The sequence below is a fragment of the Macrotis lagotis genome, chromosome 3 (assembly GCF_037893015.1).
Source record: "Macrotis lagotis isolate mMagLag1 chromosome 3, bilby.v1.9.chrom.fasta, whole genome shotgun sequence".
NCBI lineage: Eukaryota > Metazoa > Chordata > Mammalia > Peramelemorphia > Peramelidae > Macrotis > Macrotis lagotis.
This window is the reverse complement of record NC_133660.1, coordinates 276,197,595-276,208,395: the sequence shown is the minus strand read 5'-3', so window position 1 is coordinate 276,208,395 and position 10,801 is coordinate 276,197,595. Positions and strand designations below refer to the sequence as shown.

Below are 10,801 nucleotides of genomic sequence, written 5' to 3'. Positions count from 1 at the left end.
CCACTACGCCACCTGGCTGCCCCCCCCCCCCATACTGTTTAAAAGGGTCAAGCGACAAACCAGAAATAGGGCTGACAGGTTGGCCTGGGGGAATATCCTGAGAGGAGGTCAGCTGTGGACTCTAGCCAAGGCATGAAGCCTGGAACTAGTTCCACCCCAAAGCAGGCTTCTTCCATAAACATCCCAATCTACCCAGGGCAATAGCCTCAATGGAGGCTTCCCTTGTGCAGCCCCATCTGGCCTGAAGGGCTGTGCCAGGGTATCTTGCCAAGGGGCAGGACAAAGGGAACATAGGTGTGGCTGCTACAATAGCAAGGGAGGCAGAGGTGAGCACCCAGCAAGGATGGAGAGTGGGGAGGGTAGCAGAATGACGGCCACCTCTTCTCTGTCAGTTAGGAGAGGTCCGAGGGGCAGAGGCACTTTCCCATTGCTAAACTAAGGATGGGGCCCAGCACAAAGGGCAATGGAATGAGGACAGGCTGGTCCCTCATCTTTCTTCCTTTGCCTTTAGAAACTCACCTTTTGGGAACAGATAACGTTCTTTTTTTCTGCCCCTGGAGATCTGAGAAAACTCACCATCAGTCCTTGGGATGTCCGGACCCACCTGATTTCCCCAGAGGTCTGTTTTATGTTTTTGGTTTTAGAGTCTGTGAGTGACATTAGAGGGTCTGCTAAGCATCCACCTGTCCGGAGTCTTCCCCTCCCTTTGGGCATCCCAGCTGTGAGGGCTGCTGGGTTTGGTCCTAGAGGTACAGCCGAGCCATTTAGGGCTCCCCCTCATTTCTCAGGAGAGAGAGAGGCTCACCATCTTCAGGCCGGAGGATGGCTCGTGGCTCTGAACAATGGCTAGCCAGAACGTCCTCTTCTCCAGTGTCCACAGAAGCTGAGCCTCCACACGCATCCTAAAGGAAGGTTTGCTGACTGCCGATGAGCTACTGTTGGTTCAAAATCAGCTAAAGTCAGGAGAGTGGGCCCAGAGGCTGAGTGGGCTGGGGACCCACAGTTTAGTTGGACACCCCGTATCTGATTTCCCTCTTCCTTTGGCCTAAATAGGAGACTGTGTGTCAGTCTAGAGATGATGGAGATCGGTTGGGTTGGGACTCGGAGGGGAGCTGACCCAGCCTCCCGAAGGGGGCCCAGGTCTCCTTCCTAGTGGTCATGCCAGTGGCCTGACCAGCTCCTCCTGGGTCATTATGCCAGTGTCTGGTCTCTGGCCTTTCCTTTGGATGACTCCACCCAGCCAGCTCCGTAACCTCCTTCCACCAGTATCAGCAACCTTCCAGTTCAGTGGGCAGCTTGGGGCCAGGGCTGGTACATGGTGATCATCTGAATCATTCACTGGATCCAGCCACCCTGCCCTGTGCAAGGGCCTCTTCTAAAGCTTCATGGCATCCTGGCTCGATAGAATCCTTGATGATGGCTCTCGACTCCTAGTGCTTTGGGGGGCAGGTTCTTTGTCCCAGGCAAGCCCCCAATTTCCCCATCATTCCCAAAGGGCTGCAGGCAAGGAAAAGATGGTGGAGCTGGCCAGTAGAAGGAAAAGCCTCTGTGACTTTCTTCTCCCAAAGTCTCTGGGACCTAAACTCTGCCCACCTGAGAGTCAGGAGGGTCCCTCTGATCCTGCCCGGGCAGTGTTTGTACTGAACACCTGGGCATCCTGGAGGATCTGGTGAAAGGTCAGAGGTCATCCCTGCTCTCCGGGAGCTTAGAGTCTGGGAAATGAAGAAGCCCACCTGGGGCCTCGAGCATCCTGTGGGGCTAGGACGTGCTAGCCAGGCAGCCTTATGTGGCCCCGGTGCCATGCTGCATGGGCTCCGAGGCCTTCCTTCCCCAGGTCCTGGAGGAAGTGCCCAGCAGGCTCTGCAGCCTGACACCTGCCTGGGACCCAGAGACAAAGCCTTGAAGCAGGGGTCTAAAGGGAGAACGGGAGGGAGGGAGCGGAGGCCCGGCAATCTCGAATAAAGCAGGCAGAGGAGGGGGCTGCTCCCCACAGCCGGGTGGGGGGGCCCGGAACGCCTGTGGAGGGCCCCTGCACTCCAATGACCCCATGGGCCTCTTCTGCCGCCCCCCCCCATCACAGAGAGCAATGCCCAGCCTCCCCACAATCCTCCCGGGCTGGCCCTTGGAGTGACCCCGTCCCGAGAAGCCCCAAGAGGCACACACACCCCCATCCCTAGCCGGCCTCAGGAGCCTGGAGCCCCGCCCTGCCCCCCACCCTTCTCAGCGATGCGGCAGCGTCGAGGGGCCTCGGTGGGCCACGGGTAGGGCGCCCCCCCCCGCCTCGGTGGAGGAGGTGATAGAAGAGGGCCACTGAGTCACGGGAACGGAGGGGCCCTCGTCAAGCGGTTCCGGAGCCCCTCGGGTCGTTTCGGGGGACCCCCCCCAGGCACAGCTAAAACTCAGGGCCGGGGCACCCCGGGGCCAAAGCAGAGCCGAGACAAAGGCAAGAGCCGAAGGCGGCGAGGTGCTGGGGAGACGGTCGCAGACCCCGACCCTTCCCGCGGGCGCGGTCTCGGCCGAGTCGCTGCCCCCTCCCCAGGGCTCAGTTTCCCTCAGAGTAAGGTGAGGGAGGTGGGGTCCTTTCTGAGCGCAGACGTGCGAGCCCGGGGCCCGAGTGCTGGGGGGGGGCGGTCACAGAGTCCCAGGTGGGAAGAGACGGAGACACCGAGACCGGGCGGGGGGCACAGAGGGCCAGGCTCGGCCTTTCTTGGGGGGCTCCCCCGCCCCCCTCGGCTCCGCGGAGTTCAAAGCGGAGGGGGCGGGGCCGGGCGGGGGCCCCCCGCGCCCCGCGGCCGAGCCCCCGCCTGCAGACAAAGAGCCCGGGCCGGGGGGGCGGGGCCCGGGAGGGAGGCCGGGCCGGTGTCGCGTTACCCCCGCCCGAGGCCGCGGGGCGCCCGCTCCCCCCGGGGGGGGCTTCCCGGGGCCAATGGGGAGCGGGCGGGGGCGGGGCCGCGCGCGCCCGGGGGGACCAATGGCAGGCGCGTTGTCTAAACAGAAAGTGGGAGGCGGCGGCCGGGCGGGCGCCCCGCGGGGGGGCGGGGGGCGGCGCAGGTATAAAGGGGCGCGGCGGCGGCGGGGCGGCACAGCGCCCCGGCTCGGTCCCCGCCCGGCCCCGGCCCCCGCCGCCCCTGCGCCCCCGCGCCCGCACCCGGCGTCGGAGCCCGCGGGGAGGGGCAGGGCGCCCCGGAGCCGCCGCGCCCCCTCCCCGCCATGGCGGCCCCGGGCGCCCGTCGGGCCTCGGCCGTGGCGGCCAGCGCGGCCGTGTGCCGCCGCCTCTTCGGCCCGGTGGACCACGAGGAGCTGGGCCGCGAGCTGCTGGGCCGGCTGGCCGAGCTGCGCGCCGAGGCCGAGCGGCGCTGGGACTACAGCTTCCAGAGCGAGCGGCCGCTGGCCGGCCCGGGCCGCCTGCAGTGGCAGGAGCTGGCCGAGCACTCGGTGCCCGCCTTCTACCGCGAGACGGTGCAGCTGGGCCGCAGCCGCCGGCCGCCGCCCGCGCCCGCCGGCCGGCCCGCGCTGCGCCCGCCGCCCGCCTGCGCCCCCGAGCCCCGGGGCCCCGGGCCCGAGGCCGCCGCCCAGGCGCCCGCCGTGGCCGTGGCCGACTCGCCGCCCCTGGACGGCGGCCTCGACTCGGACTCGGCCTTCACCCTGCTGGCGGCCGCCCGGACCGGCGGCGCCCCGGCCAGCAACGCCCTCATCACAGGTGAGCGCCACCCTCCCCCCGGGTCCCCGGGGGCTGGCCAGCCGGGACCCCGAGAGCGAGCCCACCCGGTGGAGCCCCTGGCCCGAGCCCCTCTGGCGGAGGAGCGGCGGCGCCGTCGGGCGGGCGGGGGAGGGTCGGGGAGGGTCGGGGAGGGGGCTCGGTCCAGCCAGCCAACGTTTGGGAGAGAGAGAGAGAGAGAGAGGCAGGGTGGGAGACGCTCGGGGGGAAGCCGGGGCTCGGGAAGGGGCGCCCCCCGCCCAGACGGGCCTCGCCTGCCCTCACTCGGGCTTTGTGTGTCCGCAGCCTTCTTTGTGAAGCGCAAGAGACCCCGAGCCTTCAAACCTTTTCACCTGGACCACGCTCTGCCCCGCGGCCGGAGCCCGGACCGCGACCTGTCGGACCCCGACGCCTCGGACTCGTCGGACGACTCGGCGGGGAGCTCAGGCCGGGACAGCCCCGCGGGCCGCCCCCGCCGCGTCCGCCGCAGCCGTCGAGCCCGCCCGGCCGCCCCGCCGTCGGAGCAAAGGCCCAGCAAGCGCAGCCGGTAAACCAGGTGAGCCTGGCTCGGGGTTGGAGGGGCGCCTGGGGGGGGGGCCCTTCCCCCCGCCCCACCCCAGCTCCTGACCTTTCTCTCTCCGGCCCCCCCCCCCCCCCCCCCCCCCCGCAGCTTGTCCCGGAGCCGCCTGCCGACGGCCTCCACTCGGACTAGCCTGCACCCCGGAGGCGAGGGCAGGTGCAGGCGGAGGGGGCAGCCCTCCCTCCAGCGGGTGAGCCAGCTGTCCGACCGGGACCCGCCTCCCTTCAGCCGGCCCTCCCGAGGCCCGACCCGCTTTTGTCCCTGCCGCATCCACCGACGGCCGAGCCCGCCGCCCGCGCCGGGCCGGGGCCGAGACAAACCAAGAACCCAGCCACAAAAAAAGCCCCCGTCCGACGGCCGCGCCACGCGGGGAGGGGGCCGTCGAGCCTGTCTGTGCGCCTGATGTGAGTAGCTGGTCCCCAAGCCCGAGAGCTCCAAGACACCGGTTCTCGAGACGTAGCATCTCTGCTGGAAGCCGCGCCCGGCCGCTGGATCCTTGTACAAAAGTCTGAGCTTAGACGTAGCCGAATAACTTAATGACCTATTTATGGCCGAGCAGCCCGGGCAGCCTCCTCCGGAGGGCAGGCCCCCCTCCACCCCCACCTCACCCCCATGGAACTCGGGCTCTGGCTTTCGGGGGATGGCTTTTTTTTTTTAACTTGAAAAGACAGCTGTGTTTCGGTGGGCCCTGGGCCGGTCTGTTCCACGGCCGGTTCAGCCGCCCCACCGGTTAATTAATGATGATAATAAAAAGCTTCTCTCTGAGTCCGGTCTCCTCTCCTTCCTCCTTCCCATCGGCAGAGGCAGACCCTGGGGTCTGCTCAGGTGGTTGGAGCCCTTTCGGGGCCCCAGCCTGCAGAATGCCCGTAGTGTTCTTCAAAGCCTCCCCTTGGAGCTGCCTTCTGGGCAGAAGAAAGGGGTTGGGGTGGGGCGTGGAAGGGGGAGAACAGAGGAGGGGGCTTTCACAAAGCAAGGGAAAAGGCTCTGCACCTGTTGGCGTCTGATCAGGGACTGAGAAGGGCCCTTTGCTACTTTAGAAATGACTTCTGGGAGATAGCTGTGGACTGGGAAAGGGCCTTTGTGGACCCAGAGAGCCAAGAGATGGGTTGCATGGTGACCTAGCAGATTCCAGCTCCCCTCCCCCCAGCCTCACTCCCGCAGGTCCCCAAACTTGTGGCAGATGACTTGGCACTTCCAAGGGTCTGTCACCACTCTAGTGGGACCCCGTGATTGTAAGGGGGTAGAAGGAGTCCTTTATCCTGATGCTGGAAGGTGGGGTGAGGAGAGACAGAGAGACAAGTGGCTCCTTCTTAGAGCTCAAAATAAAACACCCCTCCCCTGTGGTTTGGCCTTGAAATGATTCCAGGCTCTTTGCTCTAGCTAGGAGGGAAGGGACCCCCCCCCCCAAGCTTGCCAGGGGACACCTATCACACAGGTCCACCTCGATCTGCCTCACTCTCCTTCTTAGTGAGTCTGTTTACCTTGCAGGTAGCCTGAAGTCCTTATTTCAGTACTAATAGGAGTGGAGATCAGAGCATGAGTATGGTCCCAGGCAGAGAGCTATGGGAAAGGGGGCACCTGAGATACTCGGCAGGTGAACCTCCAGCCTCAGAAATCTGCACAAGCCAGACCCTGGTCTTGCCAGATATCTGGAGGAGCAGGGTGGGCGGTCCTTTGGAAGCCAGAGGCCTCTGCTGGAGGGCACCCAGTTTGAGGTGATTGGAGAACTCCTTAGCAGCACCCATAGCCACACAATCGGCCTCACCTTGGTTGCTGATTTTAGCCCAACCAGAGAGACCTTTTTGCTGTTGACCTCTAAACCACCAATCTGTGACTGTGCGTGGAGGGAGCTGGGGAGGGACAAACACAACAGTCAAACCGAGGCTGAGAATAGACTTTCTGCTAGAGCCTCTGGGCACGAGGGTCACATCTAAGAGGGGGACTTTCATGTTCTCTCTGGATCTTTTTGGGGTGACCTATTACAAAGCGGGCAGTTGAAGCTCCCTTGACCAAAGGGGAAGGGCCCACCTGACTTGCAGGATCCATTTATTTATTGACCAGTCAGCAACTGCCCAGGGCAGGCTCCCAGTTGACCTGTTGGGACCCTCCCAGCTCATGCTCAGATACGGATCTGTGCCAGAGGAAGTTAGACCAAGCCAGACTCTTCAACACTTGCCCCCGGTTAAGCCTCCCTTGGGCTCCTGACCTTTCTCCTTTGCCTGCTCTCTGTAGACATGAGGCTCAAAGATTTCATAAAGCCAAAATCTGCAGTCTGGAGAAGAGGTTATTTGCCTAAGATCTGCACAAGGAAGTGGCAGAGTAGCCCTATGGGAAGCTACAAGAGCCCTCTGCCCCCAGATGACTGATTGAAATCATTTTGAATGTGTTCAGTATATGAATGAATGAATGGCATGGCTAAAGAGCAAGAGTTAGCGCTATGCAAAGGAATAGGGAAATTCATGCAAAATCAAAGCTGGCTTCTGGTTTCAGGGAGTTTCTATTCAAACTGGAGAAGCCAACCCAGATGGAAAGTCATGGTGGGGAGGGTTTTACTTTTGAAAATTATAGGGAGATGAGTGGAGCCAGAGAGGACGGAGTGGAACTGATTAGGATTCAGAACTAGAAAGGGAAGCAGGTGTGGCCACATGGTGCTAAGGCGTGAAGAAAAGCATTTATTAGGCATCTACTGTATGCAAGATACTGGATTGAGATTTCCAAAGATTAGCTCATTTATTCTTACACCAAATTCTAGGGGATAAGTTCTATTATTATTCTTCCTTTTCTTCAGTTGAGGAAATTGAGGCAGTTAATAGAAAAATGACTCACCAAGATCACACAGCTAGGAAATGACTGAGGTCAAATTTATACCTGGGGGACAGGTAGGTGGTACAGTGGTTAGAGCATCAGCCCTGGAGTCAGGAGGACCTGAGTTCAAATCCAGTCTCAGACACTTCATAATTGCCTAGCTGTGTGGCCTTGGGCAAGCCACTTAACTCCATTGCCTTCGAGAAATAAAAAAGTAAATAAAAAAAAAAGAAATTTATACCTGGGTTTGCTTGACTCCAGGTGATTGTGTCACCATCAGCTGAGGCTTCTGCAACACAATCAACAGAGCAGAATATCAATCAGGATGGGAGTGTAAGGATAAACACACGCATTTTCTCTCCCTTCACTCCCCATGGACCCTAAATTCACTGAAGACAAGGACTCCCCCCCTTCAGCTTTGTATTCTGACACCTGGTACCACACCTGGCCCTTATTCAGTCCAAAATCAATGCTTCATTGATTCCATGGCTTACCTCCTAGTAATTCCCCCTAGGGTCCAATATTTCTCAAATTATTGGGCATCTCAAACTAACCATCTGGGAGATATCTCAGACCCAACATGGACAAAACAGAATTCATCCTCCCCACCTCCACCTTCCCTCTCTTCCTCAGTTCTCTGTCTCTGGGGCACATGGCGTGGCCTGTAGCCTTCCACCACCTCTCTAAGAGCCATTCCTTAAGGTAAATAACATTTTTAAAGGAGGGAGAAGTGGGAAAAATGAACAAAAACAAGTAGTTTAAAAAATCTGGCAATAAAAACAGCAATTCACTCCTGCGGACCTGCCGTCTCGAAAAAGGAGCAGAAGGATCGATTTTGTTCTGTTTCTTCTTTTGGGTCAAACTTGCTCATTTTGATTCCACAACATTTTCAAAAATTGTTTTCTAATTGGCCTTCCCATTTCCAGAATTGGGCATTTTTTCTTGACCGGGCTCCCGAAGCCATCATATTCATCATTTTTAAACCACACTTATCTTCCATTACATTCATGACTACAATTTGTTTAGCCCTTCCCTAGTTGATAAGCAGATATCTTACTTTGTTTTCAATTCTCTCCTACTACAGAAAGTGCAGTAGTAAATATTTTGGTTATACCAAACTGGCCTTGGTTTGATTTTTGCTTTTTTGGAAATGACTCTGTAGGGCTATATGCCTGGCAGTGGAATCTTTGGATCAAAAGGTATGGGCATTTTATCCATTTTATTTTCATTATTCCAAATAATTTTCTGGAGGAATTATAGGAGTCCACTGCTTTACCAGTGATGTATGAGTGCCTGTCTTGCCTCAGCCCCTCCAACACTGACTATGGCCATCTCTGGCAATTTGCAGGGTGTGAAATGCAACCTCAGGGTTGTTTTGATTTGCAGTTCTCTTATGATTAATGATTTTGCATGCCCTTTCATGTGATAGTGAATCCTTTGCAACTTTTGTTTTGAGAACTGTCTTCTTATATCCACTGAACCCATCTATTGGGGAATGACTTTGGTGAATGGCAAATTTCGGCCCGTTGTCTACTTACATAGGCTACAAACTCTTTAACCAGAAAATCTGATAGAAAAATTAGTTCTCAGATAATTTCTTTCTTAGTTCTAGATGCCTTACTTCCATATGCAAAAGTTTTTTCAATTGAATGTAATAAAAATGTTTTCTTTTATCTCTTGAAATGACCCTAATCCATATCGGTTTGCTAAAGAACCCATCTCCTACCCAGGGCTCCAAAACATTATACTTTTCTTTTCTTTTCTTTTTTTAAGATTTTATTTATTTCGAGTTTTACAATTTTCCCCTGAATCTTACTTCCCTCCCCCACCCCCACAGAAGGCAATTTGCCAGTCTTGGCATTGTTTCCATGGTGTATATTGATCCAAATTGAGTGTGATGACAGAGAAATCACATCCTTAAGGAAGAAGCATAACGTATAAGAGAGAGCAAAATTACATAATAAGATAACGGGTTTTTATTTCTAAATTAAAGGGAATAGTCCTTGGTCTTTGTTTAAACTCCACAGTTCTTTCTCTGGATACAGATGGGATTCTCCATCACAGACAGTCCTAAATTGTCCCTAATTGTTGCCCTGATGGCATGAGCAAGTCCCCCATGTTGCTGATAGGGTGGACAGTGCAAAACATTACACTTTTCTCTAATTCTCGCAGCTATAAGCTTCAGCATTCAGGTTGTGTTTTTATTTTGAATTTAAATTGGAATATAATGTCGTCTGTTGATCTAAATCTACTTTCCAGAAGATTGCTTTCCAATATTCCCATCAGGTTTTATGTCCTTTATAACAAAGAGCCACCCAATCAAGTTTAATAGACTCATTTTCCTCAGTTTCCTTCACTGTAAAATGGGGGTAATATCAGACCTAACTCACAGGGTTGCTGTCCTTAGGCCAATGCTTGACAAATCAATGCTTATTTCCTTCCCTCCCCCTTGGTCTCCCAGGGAAGAACTAGAGGGAACAATGTGCGAGTGGACGTTGCATTGAGGCAGAGTGAGGCTTCATTCCTCACAATTGATACTCTCCGAGTGGAAAGGGTTTCTTTGGGTTTTCCTGGGAAGTCTCCAAGCTGCAGCCAGATGGCCACTTGTTGTGTATGTTGTGCAGGAGACTGAATTTCTGTTTGAAAACTGGTTCGACTCATTCCCCAATTTATAAAATGGTCAATGGCTATGAAGAGGCAGTTTAGGGAGGGAAGGGAGAAACTTCGGAAATCAAAATTTTATTTTAAAATTAATGTTAAAAATTGTCTTTGCATGTAATTGGAAAAAAATACAATATCATTTCAAAGAGAAAAAAAGGCAACTGGTTGAGCTGATGGCTCTCAAAGTTCCTTCTTGCTCTTTGGGTCTATATCTCCCAGCACCCAACTCTCTGGTCCTTTTGTCTTTCTCTCCCTTCTCCCATGCCCATGAGGACTGGGCAGTTCCACTGCAGAAAGACTTGATGGACTTTATGAGAAGAGAAGTTGTGTTTCCCTCCTCTTCCTATTCCTTAAAAGGAGCCTTGTCCCTTTCAGAGCAATCCCCTGTCATAGAGAGGTTATGTGGGAATTATCATTAGGGACTAGGGGTAGGAATACATCCTTTTGGACATTTTCACTGAGGCAGTGCACAAAGTTGTGTGAACAATTACCATTCAGTGTAATCCAATGCAATTTGGCAAGATTTTATGAAGTGCATCAAGGGGTCAAGATCTGTGCCAGTCTTGATGACATAAAATCTAGAAGAGACAGTCCCTGCCCTTAAGAAAGCAACCATTCCACAGCTGGCACATTGCTCTGCTCAGAAGACAGATTCCTCTTTGGGGAATCACTAAAAGCCTCTTGAAATCATGATTTGGAGCATAGAACGAGCTATCTAACCCTAGGGATAGGAAATAAACTTCCTCCTAAGGCTGGTAACTGGCTCCACACATGAGTGAGTGGCCACGGCATGGCCGGAGGACGATGGCAGCCATCCAGTTGGAGGGACCAACATTCCTTTGGATGGAGGAGTCTGGGAATGTTCTAGGCTGTTCAGCGTAAGATTCACAACTTGACCACTTTCTCCAGGATTGTGGCTGGTGTTGGAGCTCTCTTAGAGTTGGTTTACACGGAGAATGCTGCAGTGCACTTGCAGTCAGGAGACTTGGGTCTAAAATCCAACCGAACCAATTATTACTTGAGTAACTTTGGGCAAATCACTCTCCTTTCTCTGAGAC

The 10,801-nt window shown here is 55.6% G+C and overlaps 1 protein-coding gene across 1 annotated transcript; it reads left to right on the top strand.

The window, feature by feature from the left end:
- The first annotated feature begins 3,210 nt into the window (after positions 1 to 3,210).
- CDKN1C (cyclin dependent kinase inhibitor 1C) lies at positions 3,211 to 5,042 on the top strand. Its single transcript, XM_074231627.1, has 3 exons — positions 3,211 to 3,700; positions 4,004 to 4,253; positions 4,368 to 5,042. The coding sequence occupies exons 1-2, from the start codon at positions 3,211 to 3,213 to the stop codon at positions 4,246 to 4,248; spliced, it is 735 nt and encodes a 244-aa protein (XP_074087728.1). The 3' UTR covers positions 4,249 to 4,253; positions 4,368 to 5,042.
- The last annotated feature ends 5,759 nt before the right edge of the window (positions 5,043 to 10,801 follow it).